Source organism: Grus americana, chromosome 3 (genome assembly GCF_028858705.1).
Source record: "Grus americana isolate bGruAme1 chromosome 3, bGruAme1.mat, whole genome shotgun sequence".
NCBI lineage: Eukaryota > Metazoa > Chordata > Aves > Gruiformes > Gruidae > Grus > Grus americana.
This window is the reverse complement of record NC_072854.1, coordinates 104,621,691-104,645,743: the sequence shown is the minus strand read 5'-3', so window position 1 is coordinate 104,645,743 and position 24,053 is coordinate 104,621,691. Positions and strand designations below refer to the sequence as shown.

The 24,053-nt window shown below is 40.2% G+C and overlaps 2 protein-coding genes across 5 annotated transcripts in view; one reads left to right on the top strand and one right to left on the bottom strand.

The window, feature by feature from the left end:
* The window catches only part of RAB3GAP2 (RAB3 GTPase activating non-catalytic protein subunit 2), a 52,094-nt gene extending 34,795 nt beyond the window's left edge, over nucleotides 1-17,299 (top strand). For all 4 annotated transcript variants that reach the window (XM_054819963.1, XM_054819964.1, XM_054819962.1 and 1 more), the window contains 15 exons: nucleotides 238-335; nucleotides 1,177-1,282; nucleotides 2,292-2,452; nucleotides 6,433-6,649; nucleotides 7,005-7,178; nucleotides 7,299-7,405; nucleotides 8,412-8,478; nucleotides 9,267-9,337; nucleotides 11,236-11,271; nucleotides 11,849-11,923; nucleotides 12,164-12,382; nucleotides 13,838-13,927; nucleotides 14,012-14,230; nucleotides 14,934-15,092; nucleotides 15,399-17,299. In XM_054819963.1, coding sequence (XP_054675938.1) covers nucleotides 238-335; nucleotides 1,177-1,282; nucleotides 2,292-2,452; nucleotides 6,433-6,649; nucleotides 7,005-7,178; nucleotides 7,299-7,405; nucleotides 8,412-8,478; nucleotides 9,267-9,337; nucleotides 11,236-11,271; nucleotides 11,849-11,923; nucleotides 12,164-12,382; nucleotides 13,838-13,927; nucleotides 14,012-14,230; nucleotides 14,934-15,092; nucleotides 15,399-15,545 — 1,946 coding nt within the window. In that variant the 3' untranslated portion in view covers nucleotides 15,546-17,299. The remainder of the gene's footprint in view (nucleotides 1-237; nucleotides 336-1,176; nucleotides 1,283-2,291; nucleotides 2,453-6,432; nucleotides 6,650-7,004; nucleotides 7,179-7,298; nucleotides 7,406-8,411; nucleotides 8,479-9,266; nucleotides 9,338-11,235; nucleotides 11,272-11,848; nucleotides 11,924-12,163; nucleotides 12,383-13,837; nucleotides 13,928-14,011; nucleotides 14,231-14,933; nucleotides 15,093-15,398) is intronic.
* Nucleotides 17,300-17,498: 199 nt separating this feature from the next.
* IARS2 (isoleucyl-tRNA synthetase 2, mitochondrial) overlaps nucleotides 17,499-24,053 on the bottom strand; it is a 28,629-nt gene continuing 22,074 nt past the window's right edge. The window contains exons 16-23 of the mRNA XM_054820164.1: nucleotides 23,187-23,289; nucleotides 22,042-22,167; nucleotides 21,628-21,759; nucleotides 20,896-21,002; nucleotides 19,900-20,045; nucleotides 19,546-19,736; nucleotides 17,974-18,118; nucleotides 17,499-17,840 (exon numbers count right to left, since the gene is read on the bottom strand). Of these exons, the coding sequence (XP_054676139.1) occupies nucleotides 17,689-17,840; nucleotides 17,974-18,118; nucleotides 19,546-19,736; nucleotides 19,900-20,045; nucleotides 20,896-21,002; nucleotides 21,628-21,759; nucleotides 22,042-22,167; nucleotides 23,187-23,289 (1,102 nt within the window). The 3' untranslated portion in view covers nucleotides 17,499-17,688. The remainder of the gene's footprint in view (nucleotides 17,841-17,973; nucleotides 18,119-19,545; nucleotides 19,737-19,899; nucleotides 20,046-20,895; nucleotides 21,003-21,627; nucleotides 21,760-22,041; nucleotides 22,168-23,186; nucleotides 23,290-24,053) is intronic.

Genomic DNA, 24,053 nt, shown 5'->3' with positions numbered 1-24,053 from the left:
TTTGTTTTGTGTTAAATCCATTTTCCATATGACTCCTGTAGTGGTAGGAACACTTAAGTCCTTAGCAGATAAGAAGGTTTATTACAAAGGGTAAACCATCAGGGTATCCTGGATGTAACTTAGGCCTTTGTGTTGCACTCTGTCGGACCTGATCAACAGATGTTCTTTCATAGAAGTGGGAGGAGACAGGCTGTGGCTTTAGATACCATTCATAATGTCAGCTATTTTTTGCTTCAGGCAGCTTTTTCTTCTGGAAGTGTTTGTGTGGGGAGAGTTCCACAGAGGAAATATGTCATGCATTGGAATCAGCAGGTTTTAGCCCTCAAATCTTGTTGGTAAGATATTTATTACATACTTTAGTATTTTGAAAACAAAACATTGAAGGAAAAAGTGCTGAATGTTGACCTTTGGATTAATGCTGTATTCAGGCTGTGTTCAAATACTCCCACATTCAGTTCTTTAGGTGCTCATATTTATATTTCCCGCTTAAGAGATGACAAAATAAAAAAAAGAAGAAAATCTTCTAGTAGAAAACGTGAGTATCCTAGTAGGAATGTCTAGAGTATGCATTTAGGACTACAAGATGACTTGCTGAAGATTTCTTCTACAAAGAATCAAAAATTAGCAGAGTAGTTACTTCCAGGTACTGATACATTTGTTACAATTCCTTTTTGCAAGCAAGGAAGTTTGAAAAGAATTAGAAGTAAATTTTTCAGAATCGCTAGTAGTGTTCAGACAATCATCTTTATCTTTCATCTGCATGTAATTTTAGTCTTTTGTTACTTTTCTTCCATCTACTACATAATGATGGAAATACCTATTTCAGTATCACTTGCCTGTGTAAGATTTTCAGCTATAATATTAATAACTACTAATGTTTACCAAGTTGGCATTGCTAACATACTGGAATTAGTTGGCTGTGCCTTCAAAAGAGGGTGTTTTCTAAGATACCTTTCTAAATGAAAGATACAGATTGTACTGTGTTATTTCAAAGTCTGTCACAGGGTGCCTTATGCAATGTATTTTTAACTTTCTATGCTAATAAAACAAGGGTTCATGGATATAACATTTCCGCTTCATGACACAAAATTTGTTTGAGAAAGTGTTTGCATTAGGTGTCTTGTCATATTAGAGTTTCATTCTGTTGCTTTAATTCTATATTCTCTTTTTTTACAGTCACTCCTTCTCAATTTATGGCTTTCCAAGGAAAAAGATATTCTAGACAAACCAGATTCTGTCAGTTGCCTTCACACTATGCTGTCACTTCTGAGCAAAATGAAAGGTGAAATGTGCATTTGGAACACTTAAACACAACTGACATTAATTATTATTAGAAATTTGCCACCCTGACTAGCCTATATTGTCACTTAGGGTCGTGTCCTGCCCTGCCCCCCCCCGCAATTATGTAACAGAGCTAAGTGCTGCTTGTTGATGAACTAATTAAAATACAATCAAAATCTGAGGAGTGTCACGATTAAAGGCCTTTTTCATGCCCTGCAGTTTCACTCTCCACTAAGTTGACAGAACTACTTGGCACCAGAAGGTGGCTGTCCAGCTCCCCTTCCTCCCTTTTTGGGGTATATAGTCCTGCCCTTTTCCCTTGTGCTGACTGGCTCTCAGAAGTCCCTTGAGTTGCTTTAACTCATTGAGATGCCGTTATTCTAGCAGCATTTGTACATTGAACATCTCTGTAACTTGAAGGGTACTCTATAAAGTCAGCCTGCTGTTATTTGGGGTGAGTTGTGTAATGAATAAATACTGATTCTCCTACCTCACACAGAGCTGCTATGGGTATGTCTGTGCCAGGTTCCTTTATGTCTAGTTCACCGTAGGGCACCACTATCAGCTTGAAACTGGAAGCCTGAACAAGCAAGTGCTGCTGTCTGAATAAATTAATTCTGCTGAACATGAGGTAGCCTGAAGAGAGCCATTGAGTGCATTGAATACATGTGGCATCTTGAAATCACAAAAGAAGCTGTCTGTGTTGTGAAGTGTCATTTTGTAATATTGCTTAGATCCAGTAAGCGTGCAGCAGGTTTTACTACCTAGTGATTTAGATCTATTGCCTGTATCCTGCAAATGAAACTTGGAGAATGAGTAATTCACATTCTGCTCTTTATTTTAAGTTTGTGTGGTAATCTAGAAATTGTATGCTACATATCTACAAAAAGATAATGTAGAGTAATTGGGAATTGCTCCTAATATAAGCTGCTTTCAGGGTTGGTTGCTGCTTTACTAGTTTTAACACCTAGTGACCCGAGTTGAGTTTCCTACTCTCCCTTTCTCTGCAGTTGCCATAGATGAGTCATGGGACACTCAGTCGGTTTCCCCCTGGTGGCAGCAAATGCGTACAGCTTGTGTTCAGTCTGAAAATAATGCAGCTGCCTTGTTATCTGCTCACGTTGGACATTCTGTAACCGCACAGATAATTGACAGTGTGACAGAGAAAAAGGTAAGTCATCTTGGACCTCCCCCTTCTAATTTATTTACTGTATCAGGTCCATGCAAATTGCTGTCATTGTAATAGAATAACATCCCCAACGTTCAGTTGTCATCATTCTAACGTGGGCAAATAGTATCATAGAATGATTTGGGTTGGAAGGGACCTCAAAGATCATCTAGTTCCAACCCCCCTGCCATGGGTAGGGACACCCTCCACTAGGCCAGGTTGCCCAAAGCCCCACCCAGCCTGGCCTTAGGCACTTCCAGGGATGGGGCATCCACAGCCTCTCTGGGCAACCTGTTCCAGTACCTCACCACCCTCACATTGAAGAATTTCTGCCTAATATCTAATCTAAATCGACCCTCCTTCAGATTAAGGCCATTACCCCTTGTCCTGTTAGTACATGCCCTTGTAAACAGCCCCTCTCCAGCTTTCCGGTAGGCCCCCTTTAGGTACTGGAAGGCTGCTGTAAGGTCTCCCTGGAGCCTTCTCTTCTCCAGGCTGAACAATCCCAACTCTCTCAGCCTGTCTTCACAAGAGAGGTGCTCCAGCCCTCTGATCATCTCTGTGGCCCTTCTCTGGACTCACTCCAACAGCTCCGTGTCCTCCTTATGTTGGGGGCCCCAGAGCTGGATGCAGTACCCCAGGTGGGGTCTCACAAGAGCAGAGTAGAGGGGGAGAATCACCTCCCTTGACCTGCTGGTCCTTCTTTTAATGCAGCCCAGGATACGGTTTGCTTTCTGGGCTGCAAGTGCACCTTACCTGCTCATGGTGAGCTTCTCAACAGCAAATACCCCCAAGTTGTCCTCCTCGGGGCTGCTCTCAATCCATTCTCTGCCTAGCCTGCAGTTGTGCTTGGGGTTGCTCTGACCCACGTGCAGAACCTTGCACTTGGCCTTGTTGAGATTGATAAGGTTTGCATGTGCCCACCTCTCAAGCCTGTCAAGATCCCTCTGGATGGCATCCCTTCCCTCCAGCATGTTGACTGCACCACGCAGCTTGGTGTCGTTGTCAAACTTGCTGAGGGTGCACTTGATCCCACTGTCCATGTCACTGACAAAGATGTTGAACAGTGCCGGTCCCAGTACCGACCCCTGAGGAGCGCCAGTCATCACTGATCTCCACTTGGACATTGAGCCGTTGACCACAACTCTTTGAATGTGACCATCCAGCCAATTTCTTATCTGCCCAGTGGTCCATCTGTCAAATCCATGTCTCTCCAATTTAGAGACAAGGATGTCATGTGGGACAGTGTCAAATGCTTTGTATGAGTCCAGGTAGATGACGTCAGTTGCTCTTCCCTTGTCCACCAATGCTGTAACTCCATTGTAGTAAGGCCACCAAATTTGTTGGGCATGATTTGCCCTTAGTGAAGCCGTGTTCGCTGTCACCGATCACCTCCTTATTTTCCAAGTGCCTGAACGTAGTTTCCAGGAGGATCTGCCCCAGTATCTTGCTGGCCACAGAGGTGAGACTGACCGGCTTGTAGTTCCCTGGGTCTTCCTTTTTTCCCCTTTTAAAAATGGGGGTTATGCTTCCCCTTTTCCAATCAGTGGGAGCTTCACCGGACTGCCACGACTTCTCAAATATGATGGATAGTGGCTTAGCAATTTCATCCACGGTTCCTGAAGGAACTGGTGGATGATCTCATCAGATCCCATGGACTTGTGCACCTTCAGGTTCCTTAGGTGGTCTCAAACCTGATCTTCTCTGATAGTGGGTGGTTCTTCATTCTCCCAGTCTCTGCCTTTGCCTTCAGTGACTTCGGCGGTGTGGCTAGAGCACTTGTCGGTGAAGACTGAGGCAAAAAAGTTGTTCAGTGCTTCAGCCTTCTCCAGATCTGGGTAACCAGGTCTACCATTCCCTTCTGGAGAGGGCCCACGTTTTCCCTAGTCTTCCTTTTATCACTGACATACCTACAGAAGCTTTCCTTGTTGCCCTTGACATCCCTGGCCAGATTTAATTCTATCAGGACTTTTGCTTTCCTAACCTGATCCCTGGCTGCTTGGACAGTTTCTCTGTATTCCTCCCAGGCTACCTGCCCTTGCTTCCACCCTCTTTAGGCTTCCTTTTTGTGTTGGACTTTGTCCAGGAGCTCCTTGTTCATCCATGCAGGCCTCCTGGCGTTTTTACCTGACTTCCTCTTTGTTGGGATGCATCGCTCCTGAGCTTGGAGGAGGTGATCCTTCAATACAAACCAGCTTTCTTGGACCTTTCTTCCCTCCGGGGCTTTGTCCCAAGGTACTCTACTGAGCAGATCCCTGAAGAGGCCAAAATGTGCTCTCCCGAAGTCCAGGGCAGTGAGCTTGCTGTGCACCCTCCTTGCTGCCCTGAGGATCTTGAACTCCACCGTTTCATGATCACTGCAGCTAAGTCTGCCCTTGAATTTCACATTCCCCACCAGCCCATCCTTGTTGCTGAGAACAAGGTCCAGCATGGCACCTCTCCTCATTGGCTCCTCTGTCACTTGAAAGAGGAAGTTGTTATCAATGCATTCCAGGAACCTCCTGGTTTGCTTCTGCCCTGCTGTGTTGTCCCTCCAACAGATATCGGGGTGGTTGAAGTCCCCCACGAGGACCAGGGCTTGTGAACATGAGGCTGCTCCTGTCTGTCTATAGAGACCCTCATCTGCTTGGTCTTCTTGGTCAGGTGGCCTGCAAGCCTGAAAATTTGTTTTAGAATTTGAAGAATATTATGCTGAGGTGATTGAATGATATATCACAGTTCTTTACTAAACTTACTTAAACTATACAGTGATTTGCCCTTGATAGCAAATGATGTTGAAAAACTTAAAGCCTACACAGTTTCCACATAAATTTGAGAAGTCCACTAAACTTTGGATGGTAAACATGTTTTAACATAGTTGTCATTTCCTACTTTATTTTTTTAATATACTGATAAATTTTCGTAGCACTTACATTACTATGCCTTCTTAAGGTGATGGGTGTTTGGTTTTCTTGGCAATAAGTATCTTTTAACAAAGTTGTGATGAAGACTGAAACTGCACACAGCATTGCAATTCAGGATGGAAAAAGTTATTCCATTCCTAAATAGCACTAGGCATATGTGTGTTTTACTGCTTGTCTTAACAGGTTAGATGGGGTTCAGGTGATGTTCAGTCATGTAAATAGACTGCCCTATAAATTGTAACTAGATTACTGGGAAGTGTCTTAGTATTTTTGCACATTAATCTTAACAATTGCAATTCTGTGTATTAAAATTGTCAGTGTTGCCCAAATAGGAATGTTGGTAGCTTTACCCATATGCTCTCTCCTTTGTCACCTTCTCTTCTGCTCTTAAAAGAATAAAGCAGCAGCTTTATTTCCCTCAAAACTTCCCTTCCATAAAGCCATTTATCTTTTCCCTCCTATTTTTTTTTTTCCTACCACCCTTTGGCTTAAAGCCTAGAAGTGTTAATGGCCAGAGAACTCTAGAGCTTGCTGGCTTGGTGCACAAAGCTAAAAATCAGATCCGCACCCTACTGGAAAGATTCTTGGGCTTCCTGACAGAGCGTTTGCTGATAACAGTGAGAATTGTAAAAATAATGCATAGAACTGTGATGTGGTATGACCCAGTATTTCTGGGTGCATAATATATGTATATTTTAATATGGTAGGAAATTGAAATGTAGGTAGATTAATCATATATGTAGAGAATGTGTATCTAGTGGAGGATTGAAAATTAAATCTTGTCGAAGGGATTCTAGCCTACTTTTCAACTAAATATGAACTTAAAAATGGGACTATAAGATGACCTTTCAGGTCCTTTTATTTCCTTAGGCTTTTATTTAAGAATCTGTGTGTCTTGTGAGCAGTGTGAGATATTAATTGATCTTTGCATAGTAGTTAATGTACATACTTTGAACTAAATTATTCTTTAAAATGCAGCAGCTCTTGGGATGTAGCTTTCAATTTCAATACTATGCCTTTTTTCAAACAAAACTATTACTTTAAGTGAACAGACCTAAAGCAGTTCCTATGTTCTGTTAGTTTTCCCAAATAATTGTAGGTTCGGACACGGAATCCTGGGAACCACTTTCCTTAGATGATGAATATTGGAAACTTTTGCTGAAACAGTTAGAGGATTGTCTGATACTTCAAACACTACTGCATAGCAAAGTGAGCAAAAGGACAAAAAGAGTTTTATCAGTCCAGACTGAGCCTTTGGGCAGGCTTTCTGTAAAGAAATTGCTTGAAGCTGGAAAAGGTACGTTTTTCCTCTTGGAAAGACAGTTGATTGTCTTTCTAATAGACTTCTGAGCCATCCTTACCTACTAATGATATACGCTGCACTGGAAATTGTTCTGCTGGTTACGTAATTTAAAAACCAATGCAAACCACGTAGAATACAGCTTTAAAATTGTAAAAGGGTGTTACTGTAACAGCTGCATTGGAATCCTCTAATGAGTTGATTAGGAAGTTTTCTAATTGGTAGAGCTATCCTTATGCACTTAGTAGTTAAAACTCATATGTCTCCTTGTCCTTTGATTCTGAACCATAAATCTTCTGGGATACGTTGACTATACTTCATACTTTTTTTTTTTTTTTTTTTAATGTCCTAGGAGGTATTGCTGACACTGTAGCAAAGTGGGTTTTTAAGCAAGGCTTCAGTCCTCTTGTACTGAATTTGGCCCAACACAAAAACAATACAGATAGTACTGAAGAATCTGTAGAAATGTATCCTAATCTCTTTCTTGAGGAACCAGAAGCAGATGCAGGCTTGGAAACAATCCTAGGTAAGAAAAGAACATGAATTTTTCAAATTCTAAATGTCTGCAGAGATGTTTTAGTTGTGAAGTAGCAGAAACTATAGAGGGAAGAGGTCTGTTTCATAACTTCAGATTTTCTTTTTCTAGAGCTGCTGCAACTAGCATATCAACAATTTCCATGTAGTCTTGAAGTGGATGTACTCCATGCACACTGCTGTTGGGAATATGTAGTGCAGTGGAATAAGGACCCAGAGGTAAAACAGTGCCATTTGTGGGGAAGTAATGGTTAAGACCAACTCAATGGAAGCAGTTTCAAAAGTTTGTAATAAAAGCTTTCATTAAGAAGATTGACTTTGGAAGTGACTAGCTACAATTTTTCTGTGATAAGTGGCAAGCAGAAATTGAATTGAGAAAATGAATGCAAGTCCTGAGGCTGAATGGCACCTCAAAAAGACAGGGCGGTTTGTTTCTAAGCTGTCAGATTCTTAAAACTGAAAGTGTGGAAACTGGATTCAAATAAGCAGCATGAAAAGGGTTTTGACTGTATTTTGTTTAAGTACTGCAAAATAGTGATGAACCTTTCCTCTGTTCTAGATATGCTAAACTAGATCACAGAATACTACATTTGTTAGACTAGAATCCATTCCATTTAAAGAGGAAAGAGATTCCTTGAATATTCTTAGATTTCCTGACCACTGCTGGGAATTGTCATAAGAGAAAGGGGAAAAAAAAAAAAAAATCCTGTTTTCAGCTGCTGTCCTGTAGCTTCTCTAATATTGGAAAATGTTGTCTTAAGTTCAGATGATACTAAAATTGAAATTAGCACTCCTTAGATCTGTGCAGCATAACACCTTGCTATGGAATAGAAGGTTCCTTTGAGTTTGTTAACAAACTTACAATGAAATGGAGTAAAATTTAATCCTTCTAGCATGAATGGATTTTGTATTTGAAAAATGATTGTAGTCAGTGGAGGCACCTTGCAGCAAAGAGTATGTTAGCAGTACACGTACTAAACCAAAGCCCTGAAAATAGTGCTGAAATCTGTGTGTTTCATGATTACTGAAACATGCTTTGCCATGTGCGTGTATGTTTATCAGAGAAGATTGCAATATCAGAATAACTTACAGGTTTTATAACTGTACAAAAATATTAGCTTTAAAATAATCTACCTAGGCTCTTTAAGAATCAATAGTTTACATCTAAACCAAGATTTGAATAATGTAATAACTTGTTCTTTTACTTTTTTTCTTTTCCATTAAGGAAGCATGTTTTCTCATTAGGTCTATAGATCATCTAAGATGCATCATTAATGCTCATGTTCAGCATGGTAAGTATGGTTATTAAAAATGATCTTTGTTGAAATTGTAAAGTAACAAAATAAATGACTGTTTGTCAGCTAATGTAGTTGTATGCAGTTCATAGTAGTGATGGCCATTTTGGCAAAAAAACCCAAAACACCAACCAACCCACAAAACTTTCTGCTGACATTCAAGTTTTTGTTTTTCATGTTGAGACTGAGTTTCCATCAGAACCATGAAAATAAGTTGGTTACATAAAGTTAATGTGCTTAACTAAACACATTTTAAAATAAAATTGCTCTGAAACTATTTTTATTTATTTTTAAATAGTGGCACATGCTTCTTGCAATTACTTTTCATTCATTTCTTGCATTTCTTGATACTCTATTTTAGTGAACATGATAATTGTCTTTTTTGTAGACTATGTATGCAAACAAGGTGCACTCTATGCCTGAAGCACTAGTCTTAAACCTTAATGCTTACCGCCAAAGGTTCTGTGTACCTACAATGTTTAAGCCAGTCTGCAAAATATAATAATTTTAACGAACGATTCATTCACTTCTGACTGTATTTGATCGCCACAGTAGTCTCTTCCTGAGAAATCTGAACTTTAAAGTCCAAGTATAAAGCAGTGAGGATAACTCACAATTCCTTCTTGTTTCATTCACCATCTTTTTTTTTTTTTTTTTTTAAAAAACACATACACACCCCTCCTATTAAGGAACTTTGGCCCATGGCTTTCCACTCCATACTTGCTCCATACTTGTAAGATCTCTTCTCTATTCACTCGGAGTTTACAAGTGCTTGTTTGTTCTAGGTATCGCTCTGATGATGTGGAATACATTCATAGTAAAAAGGCTTTCTTCTGCTACGTACCTAATGGACAAGGTGAGCGCAGTATTGTGACTATTTTTTGAGGCCGAATTTTTATTAACAACGGAAAAGTGAAACTAGTACTTTTAAACTATTTGAGGTTTTTTAATTTTTTTAATAATTTTGGAATATTTTTTAATAAGTTTGGATTTAAGCATTGAAAAGCCCTGATTATTTGGCTTACTATGTAGCTAAATTTTGGAATTGATAGAATGCATATTTTGAAATATCAAATCTGTGGAATGATAGGCAGCTTTAAGTAATAGTTGATCAGCACTGGCTGATGTGTACTGAAGACTGATGTGCTGCGTTAGCTTGTAATTGCAAACCAAAAAGTATTTGTGAAACAGTTTGAAACTGTGTATGTGTGCGTATATAAATTTTTAAGTTAGAAAACAATAAAGTGTTTTCTCTGTGCCATGAAACTTTCAGGTTCCCACAAGCAGCAGCTTTTCCTAATGTTGTGGTCCAAGTTTTGCACGTTTCAGCTCTTATTTTGCAAAATGCAGAACACTTTGTGGATGTTGTCGAGCATTTTTAACTATCGCTACCATTGTAAATCAGCTGCTGTTCTAGTACGCAGCTTGTTTGCTCTGAATTTTAGCAGTCTTTTGTCCCTGCTAAACTTCAGTGTTTTCATGCTTATAAATGTGCAGCGGATCTGTTTACTGGAAGAAAATTCTGTTTAGGACTGGAAGACAGTTTAGGAAGAGTACTGCCAGTAAATGATAGATCTGTTTAAATTGTGCAAGGGCAATCTGCCTGTTGGTTTGCCAGATGTAGCGCAGCAGATAAGTGTTTTTCAGCATAGAAGTCCAGACGCAAAGACAAGTGTTGACAGTGATTTAAAAAAACCAACAAACACCAAACCAAAACAAAAACCCAACACAAAACCCACAAGGATTTGCGCTCTTGTCTTCTTTTTTTCCTTCGCCTTTGCTCCTCTCATTTTCTGCTTTTGCTTTTTGTTTAGCTCTGTAAGAATTGGAGAATATAGTCTTCCTTGTTCCTTTCAGCAAATAGAGTCAGTTGTATGCAGTTGTAGTAGATGTTTCTTCTGCAAAAACTCTTTCCGGTTTTTCTGCGTGCCTTTATGTAAATCCACCGCCATTATCTCTGCCTAAATTAACACCTCACACGCAGGAGAATAGATAAAGGTTTTTAATAACCTAACTGTTTCTGCACACATCTGTTACCTCAAACAAATACCATGTCATAACAAATGTTGCTAACTTTTAGTAGTTATTTCTATATGTTTGAAAGCTGGGAATTAGTCCTTAGGGTTTGTGTGTGGAAGAGAACTTTTTTGTGCTGTGGAAGAGAACTTCCACTTATGTGTATGTGCTTCATCACGTGAAGCATGTAATTCAACTTCAGATTGGACCTCATGGTAATAATCCTGAACAGGATATGGTTGAGGTGTCTCTTCTGAAGAATTCAGATAGGCAAAGCATGGAAACCACGTAATACCTTTCTTATTAGACCTTCTCTATCTCCCTGAATGTGCTGGAGCATGCACTCTTCCTGTCCTCTTCCCTTGTTCCCTAGTGTTTCTTTCTAATATCACGCTTGGTATTAGAGCTCTAGTTCTGTATTATAGAAATCACTGGGAATTTTTTAGCTGCCTTTGAGATGTGGATGAGGACCTTGGGGCCTTATTTCTAATCCTGGATTTTCAGAAGGATGAACTAAACGTGGGTATCAGCAATGGTCATTGCTGAGTTGTATGATCCGTATCACATCTTTTGATGAAAGCATGCTATGCAGTATGTTGCATTACGTAGCTGTAATGAACTATTTTATTGTTTTATACTAGTAAAATAGTAAAAAAAGGTTAAAACCTGGGGTAACAGATAACTTATGGTGAAAATTATTTAATTGTGCTGAAATATACATATATTTTTTTTAAACAGGTTGGAAAAGCTCCAAAGGACAGATTATGCAGACGGGCAAGTAATACTACTTTTGTCTAAATGGGAAGAAATAAATAAAAATGCCTTAATTTTAATACTAGTTAGTGATTTATTCTTGAAAGTTTCAGAAAAACTCAAAATGCAGCCCTAGAGAAAATGTTATGAATTTTAAGAAAGATAAATTAATCTTTATCTGACAAATCAAATTAGAACAGTAGTATGACTTTGAATGTTATAGAAGGTACACTTGAGACTATAACATGACAAACTACTGTTATTTTTCATGTGTAATTTCATTAGTTAAAAATTATTGGAAGACAAGTGATATGCTCATTAAATGAGATTTACTAGATGTGATTACTTGAGGAATTCAGTGTTCTTTAAAGAGACAGTATTGAAATGGCTACGTTTAGCTTTATTCCTAATTTTCCCATTATGTCCAATTCTTTGTTGTATTTCAGTGAATATTTGTTTACCTTTAAATACAATAGGTTAATAAACTGAGCTTAACGATGTGTTTTATGTCAACAACTGCCTTCTCAAACATATAGAGCTAATAAAAGCCAGTTTTGATTCCAACTGAAACAATTTAAATCCTAGTGTTTGTTAACAGGACGTAGGTATGGGTGACACAGCAATGACAGCTTTTCTTGGCTGCTGTTCAGATCTCCTGCAAGCATTGCTAGAGGTAAATTTTTATTTTTCGTGTAGAAAGTAAGGAACTAACTAATTCAAATTTAATTTTAAAGAACACGGTTATAGTAATTTCTGTACTGTTCAGACAAATTACTAATGAACTTCTAGACAATATGCAATTTTCTTTTTAATTTCTCTGCAGACAACTTGTGATTAAAGCCATGGCTTTTGCATAGAAGGCCAATATAGGTGCCATTTTGTGTGTGACCACTTTTCTGTGTTGCTCTGGCAGGCTGATGTTAGTAGCGATGAAATGCAGGCTCCTGTGTTAGATACCGAAGACGCTTGGGTGTCGGTAGAAGGACCGGTATCGATAGTAGAACTAGCTCTTGAGCAGAAACGCATTCACTACCCGCTTGTTGAACACCAGTTTGTGTTATGTACTATCTTGTATGCCATCATGAGGTTTTCCCTGAAGAGTGTGAAGCCTCTTTCGCTCTTTGATAGCAAGGTATGTCTTTTGAAAGCATCCTTCCTCTTGGTATCTATAATATATGCTAGTTTCACTCTTTAAACATTTCATGCGTTGTTTTACAAAAGACATTTAGTCCACTGTTGTGCATTAATGAAGTTGTCGCCAGAATTCAGGCTGAGACCCAAACGGTGCTTTTCCTTGTGAATAAAAGATTTATAGTGACCTCAGCTGCATGAAGATCAGCTCCTTAATAATTAGCTGACCTGAAAATGCTGCATGGTAAGAACACTGGATGACAGGTTTTTCTAGTTGCTTTGAGAAGTGCCAGATCAGAGAAAATATAAATATTTAAGGTCAGAAATGTTATGTTAGTGCACTGTTGTATCCATTATTGCTGATGATTATTCCAGAATTCTGAGCATCTCAAAGAGAATAAACAGCTTGTCATTTAATGCATATAAACCACTAAAGAAAAGTCACTGCATTTGAAATGCAGGATATCTCCAATCAGAGCTTGATCCTGATACAAAGCAGGTACCACAAATTGAGCTTTCCTTCTCCTAGCTTTGCTATGCTACAATTCTAAAAAAACTTAAACACAAAGTACTGGTGTAGACTGTCATTTAATTCCTGCTGGGGAGAAAATGGTCTAGTCCTGTAATACTGCACAGATTTCTTCTTAATGATTTACGGGAACTTTATAAATGCAGAATACTACTCTCCTTTTGCCATGGGTTCTTGTCTGTGTGCAAACTCTGATGAAGCAGTTCGGTCTGGTTTTAGCATTTTATCATAGATAAGTTCTGTTGTTCTTATGCCTTTCTGTTTTGCTTATCTGTTAGCGGAAAGCATTATCCTACCTACTACTACCTAGACCTACACATTCATCACTGTCTTTTAATATACGCAATTTTTTTTGTACTAGTTTCCCTACTCCTTGTGTTAGTACGGAGCAGAACTGCCAGAGATGCTTGGTGTTGAGTATATCACTGCTGGAGCATGATGGGCTGAAACAAGGGCTACCATGTGCCATCGTTCAGGGGTTTACCTGAAATTTGATTAATCTGTAGTTCAAGAGACCTTAAAATTAAGTGGCGTCAAGGATATCAGTAGGTAATAGATGCAGTGTATTTTTGTATCAGCTAGTCTGGATTTCTTCCTAAATATTATGCTTGCTATGTTGGTCTAGAGCCAGAGACCAGAAAAAATATCCAGACTTCAGCTCCAGCTGGTAGTGTATCAGGTACCTAATTTAGCAGGCAGGTACTTTTAAGTTTGAAAGCAAATCCTTGACATGTTATGATTGCATGAACAAAAGTTGGTTTTGTTCTTTGGCTTTAACTTACAATATGAATTTTTGTCCTCAGAAAGAAATAGATGATGTGGTACAAATTAAATGTAAAAAATAAGTAGGCTTCTTAGTATTGGATCAAAATGGATTATTTGTATTCCCCTGTATCTCTGAGGCTTGTCTTTGGTTCTCAATTTTAGGGCAAAAATGCATTTTTCAAAGACCTTACTTCAATTCAGCTGCTACCTAGTGGGGATATGGATCCAAATGTGTTATCCATACGACAACAGGTAGATACAAGTTTTGTACTGAAAGTTCTTAAACTTCTAAAATTTCAAATAATACTGAAGTAACCTGCAATTTTTGCTTCCAAGTTCTTGGTCAAAGTTGTGAGCGCAGCAGTTCAAACACTGTGTTCATCACAAGAGGCCAAAGACGTCTCTGAAGAGGAATTGTTTCCTTTTGAAAAAGGGAAGAATTGGCCAACTTTGGCTGTGGACCTGGCTCAGTATCTTCAGATCTCTGAGGACGTGGTCAAAAGGCATTATGTCTGTGAACTCTATAGTTATGGGATGGATCATCTTGGTGAAGAGGTAATAACAGCTTTTAATGCTGTCTTGATTTAAAATCGTTATGTCAGATATTCTGCTAAAATTACTTTTTCACTTAGCTAAGATGCCTGGAAGGGTATAGGCAAGGATTATCAGGCTCAAAAAATCCCCAGGCTGAAAAAGTCAGAGGCTGGAAAAGTACTTTTTCAAGACCAGTAATTACCCTCATTTTTCCTTCTTCCCAAGAAGAATCTGCATATAGCAAGTAGTGGAAAATTGATAGGGAGTTAAACTGCTGGTCTAAACCAGTACCGCCTTTGTTACCTTACTATATTAAATAGTTTTGGGAATCTTTTTTTTTTTTTCCCCTGTAATCTCTTCTTTTAGGCAAAGTTTACTAGTCCTTGGACAAGAAAATCCTTCGCTTTCTTGAGGGGAAAAGCAAATGAGATTATATGGAAATTAGGAATATGTTGCTGAACTGTAGAACAGATCTCCTGGTTGTGCTGATCACTGTGTGAAGTACAGAGTAATTCTCTGCCTTTGTTTACTCATCTGCTGTTTGAAGCTTTAAATAACGTGCTTTATTACAGTAACAGGTAACACAAGCAGTCTGAAAACTGTTTGTCCTTTCAGTATTCAGAAGCTTCTTTTGATACAACTTTTCAAGCCTCCAGTGAGGAGGTGTGTGTGAGCTGTGTCGTGCGGAGATGGTTTCTAGTTACTGACATTTTTCTGTTTTCAGGCCTTTCTTCAGGTGACTGACAAAGAAGTGCTTGCATCACAGCTGCTCATACTGGCTGGACAGAGACTGGCCTTCGCTTTACTTCATACGCAGACAAAGGAGGGTATGGAACTCCTCGCTAGGCTTCCTCCAACACTATGTACTTGGCTCAAAGCTATGGTAAGTTAAGCTCGATTTGGGAAAACAGGTTGGTTGTGTTTTTTTTTTTTTTTCCAGAAGCTTCTGCTCACCGAGACAGAGATTACATCTGAACGGCCCTTTCTTACTAACAGAAACAGGAATTTGTTCTTATTTTTACTTGTGCTGGTTATGTTTCGTGAAGGGTAAAGCAGTTTCATGGGTCAAAACATCAGCTTAATTGAGTTGTTAAACCTCAGTAATCTGTTTTAGACAAGTTCAGGAGGGCTTACATGCAGATGATCATCTGTAAAATTACTCTAATGCTGTGTTTGTTCCCTTACATAGGACCCCCAGGAACTGCAAAATGTAGAAGTGCCGATTGCAACAACAGCTAAACTAGTCAACAAAGTCATAGAGCACTTACCGGAGAATCATGGGCAGTATAGCCTGGCCTTGAACCTGATAGAGGCTGTGGAAGCCATCTCGTCATGACAGCCTTGGTTAGCACAGTTCTGCCATGGAGTGGTGCAATGCATCATTTTACACAATGAGGCTGAACTTTGCAGAAAGAAACTTCCGTGTGGCTCTTGTTAAACAACGACAAGAACAGTGCTCTCCATCCCAGAATTTCAGAAGGTAATTTTAAATTGGAGTATATTTTCAATTCTGCACTAGTACAAAGATGTTTAGTTTCTAGTACACTTGTCAGTATCTGAAATGCTTTGTTATTTACTTCCGACTTGAGCGCTTTTTGCAGTAGTCTAAATTGGATATATTTGACAGCAGGTTTAGTCTATTTACAAAATCACATCTTGTGAACTTCTGTATTTCATGCTGGCAGCTGCGGTTTCAATGTTCCATGTACGATTTGTTTTTCAAAACAAGCTGTAGAATTACACCTGAGAAAAACTTCAGTCTCTGAAGTTACCGTGTAAAGCCAGACCTGCTTTCTCAGAAGCTAGAGCGGGTGTCGGGCTCATGCCCTGTAACTCCATTGTACGTGACAGTGATGACTGCACCAGACATAGGATGAAACGTGCTGGGGCCTTACGCAAAGGGAGAACAGCCCACACTGAGAAACAGCTTGGGAAGGAGAATCTACTTCTCCAGACACAAATACCCACTCATCCAGATCTCCCACTCTTGTTTCCAGGGTATGGGCTTCAGCTAAAGCTGGATTTACATCTTTCTCCTTTATTATTAAGCTCCACTGAGTTTAAGTAGGTCAAGGGATGTCTTGCTGTAAGATTGTTCCCCCATCTTCACTGTAGAAGAGGTAGTATGCTATAAATCTCTGCACATGTTAACTTGTAGTCAAAAACTGCTTAAATAGTTGACCCAACTTCACTGAAGAGCTGTAGTACTGCAGACTTTAGCCTTAAAAAAATCACTTTTATTTATGGTACCTACAGGGAATCACATAGTGAGTATCTTCACTATTGGAGTGGTATTAAACATGATTCTCTTGCATCAGTTAGTACTGTTTGCTTTCTACCTAAAGGAAGCCAGGAGAGAAAAATGAAATTGGTGTAAACTCTTTTTGTCTTGAAGTCAGCTGAAATTACTAGCTCCATCTTGTAACCAGTTCCTCTTGCATTATATGTAAGAAACATACATAGTATTCTGCCTTGCTGGAGACAGAATTTGGTCTTATCTTTCTGAAGCACATGCTGCTGTCATCTAAGGGTTAGACTCCGCCTAAAAATAATGTTACATAGGTGGTGGCTGCTTCTACCCAGCCTCCTTCACCTGTTCAGCATCCCCAGGTTCTAACCCCTGCACTTCAATGTAGCTGCTGAAGGCTTCTTGAGAAGTTTTGATGCTATGTTTGACTTCCTACAGAGTCAAGAATACTAAGTGGCCAGCCCTGGTCTACATTTTAGGTACCTCTATACCAATTTCTATAACTGAGGTTAAAACAGCTGTAGGGGAAAGATGGAAGATTTTACAGGTGACTGTACCACCTTACCTGACAGCACTTCAACTTCTGCAGAAATGCATATGCTAGAGATTTGGTCATCATGGAACACAAGGAAAACCAAAACTGTTTCTTAGTTGCATTACATTCCTGTATCCTGGTACAGCTGTGTAAAGGATTTTACTGTAACTGAGTATCACATCAGAGCTGACACACTACACCAATCAAATCTGTAATGTATTGTAAGTAATACTCTGTACATAGCGCTATTTTGTGTCTAATTTGCTGTGGATTTGTGTAAATTGATTAAATAAAACTTGAGGTTTCATTGTGCCTTTTCCTTCTTCTTAGGGAATGGTGGTCACCACCTTTTCTTCTTTTCTGCTTTGCAAGAGGAACAGGCACTCCAGTGTAGAGAGGACTGGTTCTCTGAGGTTCCAATAGGTCTTTTACTGGGGAGTTTCACTTAAATGGAAGTGAACTTTGAAAGAACACAGGTTGCTAAAAACAAGTAAATCAGGCAGTTATTTTGAACCACTCTTTATTAAGCTGAAAAGTGATATACACAATTAGGTATATATACATAAGTTTCCTCCCAAAACACATGATAATCTGCTCAGGCTGGGGCTTAAGCGTCTGGTTCTACAGGCCACCATAAAAGCCACTGCTTTTTATACTTCAGGACTCTGGAGTAGCTTGTGCACAGGCATTTCTTCTTCACCTGCCCCCTTTCCCAGCAATGACTGTCAGGCACCGTGGGCAGGGAGTGGTTGCAGAAGGGGAAGTGTACCTCCTGCAGCGAGGGCATTTGGCTTTGGCAATGGGGAGGGCTATAACTTTATATGAAGATTCTTCGTGGATATCACCACCTGTTAAAGAAAGCATTATTACTGAGGTGGCGTAGATCACATACTTGACTCCACAGGTGAACAACAGTGTATGGTGTAGTGCAGAAAAGAATCAGCTGTTAGCACAGTAGCCTGCCTGGAATAATTCTCTTACCTTCCAAGTTAATCAGAAAGGTCCCTTTGATGATGTTTGCATCTGCAGGTGTTTCTTTAGGCAGCTCACTCAGCAGAGTTGTCTGGGAAGCCATCATTATTTCATTCAGCTGTGAAACACTTGAAGTTTCTTCAGCCTGCAGTGCCTAGGGAAGAGAGTTAAGTTTCAGACTTGCACCCTGGTTTTGTTCCTCAGCATTCTCCTCATAGATGTTAAAGCAAGGGTAGAATTACTGTGTATGTGATTGCAACAGCTGTCATAGCCTTGTCACAAAGAGAGCACAAGTTTGTTTACACACATGTGTGCCTAAATATATGCATGTGTATAATTATGTTTAAATCCAGCATCAAAACTGCGGTCTACCACTGCAAGCTCTAAGATGCTCCCTTCTTTAAAACAGATGCTAAGACAGCAGTTCCTAATCGCAGTGGGTGATCTGAACCAAGAGTCTAATTTGCTTACTGCTGGCAGGAGTAAGAGTACAGGCTTGAACGGCAGTGTCCAAGGTTCCCTTGCAGGAATTGTCAAGTTACTTTCACCCTCACATCAAGAAAGCTGATTACTTTGGAAGAGCACTGCCCATGGCACTGGAACAGGTGCTTTCAGAGAGGCCAGGCCCCAGCAGTGCAGCTCAGGGGTCAGTATGGAGGCTGGGACTGTTTAGCGTATTAATTAATAACCTGGGTGATGCAGGTTTGTTGATGATGCAGTGCTTGGAGGAGTGGCTGATACCCAGACAGCTGCACTGTTCAGTGTGACTTCAACAGCATGGAGAAACAGGCAAGCAGCAGTCTCGTGGAGTTCAGTAAAGGGAAATGCCCAGTCCTGCCCCTGGGGAGGAACAGCCCAGGCACCAGTACACACTGGGGGCTGACTGGCAGCTTAGCAGAGAAGGGGTCCTGGTGGACAAGCAGCCAACTGTGAGCCAGCAATATGCTCTCGCAGCAGAGGTGCCCAGTGGCATTAGGGTGCTGGCAGGAGGCTGAAGGAGGTGAGTCTTCCTCAGCCCTGGTGAGACACAGCTGCAGTGCTGGGTCCAGTTGTGAGCTCCCCAGTAAAAGAGATGTGAACTTACAGTGTAAGTCCAGCAAAGGGCCATAAAGATGATGAAGGCACTGGAGCATCTCTTGTATGCATCTCTCAGAGGTGGGACTGCTCAGCCCAGAGAAGAACAGGCTCAGGGGGATCTTATTAATGTATATAAACACCTGGTGGGAAGGGGTAAAGATGATGGAGCCAGGTGCTTTCAGTGCTGACAGGACAAGAGGCAACAAATTTAAACAGGAAATTCCAAGAAAACATAAACCCACTTTTTTTTTTTTTTTTTTTTTTAACTGTGAGGGCCATCAAGCACTGGCACTGGTGGCCCAGAGAGGTTGGGGAGTTGAAAACTCCATCCTAACTGGACACAATCCTGGGCAGCCTGCTCTAGCTTGACCCTGCCTGAGCAAGGGCCTTGGGCTACACAATCTCAACTAGTCTGTGACTTTCTGGCAAGCACAAAGGAGAAGAAAGTTTACAGAAATTAGTGGGTTTTGCACAGACAACACTATTCTTAGTCACATCTTTTACCTCCATTAATTCAAAGAGCAATCCAGGCTCAATTACAATGACAACTTCATATTCCAAAGCATTCTTGCCAGAGATGGACCCAAGGAAAGAGTCTCTCATTGCACATGCACCTTCTATTGCTTCCTCAATACCAGGCTTCTTCCACGCTGAGCTTGCATTAATCCAGCCAGTACGAAACACACCCTCTGAGTCTGGAAAGGAAAGCAAACAAAGGAATTTTTAATTTAGTGTCTTACTATTCAAGTGTTTATTAAATGAATAAAATAATGGCATGTCTCTCTATTTGCATTCCTTTTAACTATGCAATTAAACAGTGCACTAGAAGTCATCCTTTGAAATTACACAATGCTTTACCTTTCTTATAAGGGAGGTGCTGGAAAACCTCCTCTGCCAAGTGAGGAAGAATTGGTGCAAAGGATCGGACTACTATGTCTAAAGCCTCTGCTAGCACAGTTTGACATGAACGACGCTTAGGATCTTTTTCTTCTTCGCAATAGAGCCTGCAAGACAGAGGTGAAAGCTGGAAAGCATCTCTATGTTCACACTGCTGTTCTTGCTGAAGAACCACACTTTCAAGACTGCTGTTGAAACTACTGACGCCTGACCTAGCTTGCCTTTCTACAGAAAGCTTTTGCTAGTTGCCCTTCCCAGGCAAGCACAGCAGTATAGGTACCACAGGCTGTTTGCATGTGCAGCCACATTTTGTCATAGGAGATTTTGTATGTGGCATGTTAATTTGCTTCACTTGTATAGAAGAGGATCTTTTCTCAGGGAGCTGAGCCTGCAGCTCTGCTAACCCGTTCTTCTGGTTCATCTACACAATTAAGCATTAGTGCTTTTTCTCTCCCCCCGTTTACTTGCATTCTGGAAACTAAAGATCAGTATAACCCCGTACCTCCATGAAACAGCCCCTTCAAAATTTACAAAGCCAGCAGTCACATCCTTAGGATTCTTTACCTGTTTTTTTTATACCAGTAAAAGACCTTGGGCTTCCCAGATAAATGCTAAAAGCCCTTCCCCCTACCTCCCCGCACCCAGAGGTACACACTTCTAGGTAGAAATACAGACTCAAGAATCTATCTTTAAAACTTTACCTTGTTTTAAATGGATACACGTGATTACCTTCAGTACCCCTAGCGGGCAGAATACAGAAGCACAGTGGTGACAAAAATACTCGGCTGAAAGCAGCGGAGCTTTCACCTTGTGCTTCAGTGCACTAAAGCACAACACACAACTCTGAAATGTTCTCTGAGATACCTGTATTTGCTCAACATTCACCTGGAGTGTTATTACCTTCATCTCACACTAACTTGTTTTTTTCCCTTTTAAAGGCAGCAGGAACAGACTTACCTGTCTTTGATTATGCTGAAATAAAAGTTAGACAAGTTTCTGGAACAGAATGCTTGCAATAATCGAACAACTTTGCTATAATCATATTCTTTGTATGCTTCTGTAACCTGGGAGAGGGAGCAGAAAGAGATAAGGACGCTGTATCAATTTCCATCACGTGGCATACAGTGACAACCCCTGATGAACCTGAACTTACAGAAACTGTAATGAGTGACACAAAGTCTGGGAGAATCTTTTCTTTAAAACGTTGTTGGGGGAGGGGGAAGAGTTAATTCAGTTAACAATTAGGACAAGGAAATAATTTCAATTCAAATTTGAGGGGAGAAGATGGGGGAACCCCAGAAATTATACCCATTCAGCAGAATGGTTCTGAGTGACAGAAATTACTAAGTTTTGGACTACAGCAGGTTCCCAAAGCTCTACAAGGTTTTTGGGGTTTTTTTATATCCTATTCTAACTATTTCTAAAGACTTCTAACCTGAGGCCCTAGGCAGGAGGTGAATGAGAAAAACTGGTTTGTGTCAAAATCAAGTTAAGAATGTTGAAAACAAAGCCCTCCTCTCAAAAGTTGAAACGGGCTTAAGGAATGCACGTTGCGTCAAAGAAACCTTTGTGGTCATGATTTGCCTATTTGACACATACATTTTACTCATATACTTAAAGAATTTTCCTTAGGGGGTATAACCAATGAAAAACATTACACACATATTCATCTAAATATGTTACCCCTACCTTGCTGCCATAATCTTGCAATAAATGCAGCATGTATTGATCAACGATGTACATCTCTGAAGCGGGGATGGAATCGGTTTCTGGATTGAAGCCAGCCACGTTTCCCAGCATGAAGCGTAGTGTATTCCGAAGCTAGGAATGAACCAGAAAAATTAAACGTTAATGGTCTGCACTTTAGATGAAACACAGAATGGTAATATTCTATAATGACTTAACTAAAGTTGGCTGTTTTTCAAAATGATTGTTTGAATAGTTACAAAAACATCATGAAGAACACACGCCAAAGGGACCTATGGAAAAGTAAAGAGAAGACTGGCTAAACTTTGCAATGAATTCTACTCAGTCAACACAAACCCGAACATATAAAGAGGACCTGTCATTAGAATGACAAGTGTTGGCATATTTGGCTCTTACCTTGTTGATATCATCTCTTGCAGCGTTAAGTACAACGGGCCCAATCAACACCTCAGTAAAAACATTCGATTCTGCCACCCACCAGCGCAGAATGTCAGCACCGTATGGAGGATCCTTGGTGTGATCCTAAGTAGAGACAGAAAGGCACACGAGTGAGACGGCTGGGGGTCCTGCAAAACGGCAAGCAGAGCAATTCCCCGCCGTCAGTGCCATGAACATACCTGTGAGCGCGCCCAGAAGGTCGCTGTATTTGGAGGCCTTCGCCCTCTTTTAGCAAGATTTACTGTTAAGCCAGGGCTACAATATATACTCGCAGCAGTCTGCGTACAGGCAATGCTAGAACTCGGGTAAGTTGAGATAAACTCATCTTACAGCCTTGAATCCTTTGAATGCTTAACATTAAAATAGCAATGTTAATATCTATAACTACATTTTTTCCCCCCTTCAGACTGTTTTCCACCCTGTTTTCAACTCTGAAAACGGCTTCTCTCCATTTTGAAAGAATAGAGACTCTTGCTGTGTTACTGAATCAGATAAGCTAAGTCTTCGTGAGGATTGATTCTTTTGTCTGTAGTGCTGCAAAATCTGTTTAGCAGTCTCAGAAAGAGCAACAGCAGGACTGGGGAGGGAAAAAACTCAGAGTATCACCTGCAGTGCAACCCCCCCAAACCACAGAATGAAGCAAGTTCCCAGAGCCAATAAACAGCCCAGGCTGAGAGCAGACAGATTGCTGGGGTGCAGCCCCTGTTCTGGCTGCTGTACTGCTAGGCTCAGCTTGCAGGGTTCAGTCAATTTGAAAGCAAAGGTTAATTTTTTAATTTTGTTTTTTAATCCCCCCATCATTTCATCAACAAGATTTCCAAGTTAAAAATAACCATTCCACACCTATATAATGCGTATTCTTTTCGCTCAGAACAAAGGTTGTGGGGTGGTTTTTTTTTTAGGCACTACAGCCAAAGCAAAACGACTCAAGGTTTTTATTCCAGCCAAATGAAATTGCAGTGTAGCCAAAGTCTTTAGAAAAGCATTACAGTGTTCTGCTACAAGACAGCTGCTTAAGGAAAAACATGCCACGAGGCAGCTGCAGAATCTGGTAATGAAAAATTTTAACTAGCGATTCTAAGAAACTCAAGAGTTTGACTTACTTCACCTCCATTGATCACTACGTCAGGGTCAACCACGTTGCCAATAGATTTAGACATCTTCTCCCCTTTCTCACCAAGAGTAAATCCATGAACTACCAGAGTCCTGAAGAAAAAAAATTCAGTGAAAACAAAATCCCAGAAAAAAAAAATTACGTGAAGAATATATTTCTAATAAGGATGTTCATAGGTCAAAACGTACAAAAATCCTGTATTTTGCTAAGTCTGAGGCTTCATCTGCCAAGTTCAACCAACCAGGAATACGCTGCACTGCCATCCGAGCAGTGCATACAGCTTTATTTTCATAATTTAATTTTGCCATGTGAGCAACAGATTGTTTGCAGATATCCAGGGCATACGTATTTCAGATGAATTAAAGACTAAAGCAGTATTTACTCTTTACGCTAATACATTTCCTCAAATCGCACAACCTCCTCCAACTGACCCGCATTACCATTCTCTATGCTTTTTGTCTTCAAGGGGACAAATAGGATGTCACAGCTCCAGTGTAAGACACGCACAGAGTGATTCTGAATTCCTTACAGCCTAACATTCAATTCACAAGTCAATGATCTTAAGAGGTTTTCATGCTGCGCCTCCTGCAATAACCCCCTTGGTTACAGGAGTGAGAGAGATGGCAAAAGAACAGACCTGTATCTGACAGTGTAATACGACATACCTGAGTGGCTGAGAAAGAAACATCTATTAATTAATAAATCCATTACAATCTAACCTGAGAAAAACTTTATATTGAAAATGTAAGAACATAAATCATATACCTAATAACGGCTTGATTTCTCTTGTTTAAACACTTTACTGCCACACTATCAAAAGCCCAATATTTAATAAATGAACTAGCAATGTGTTTGC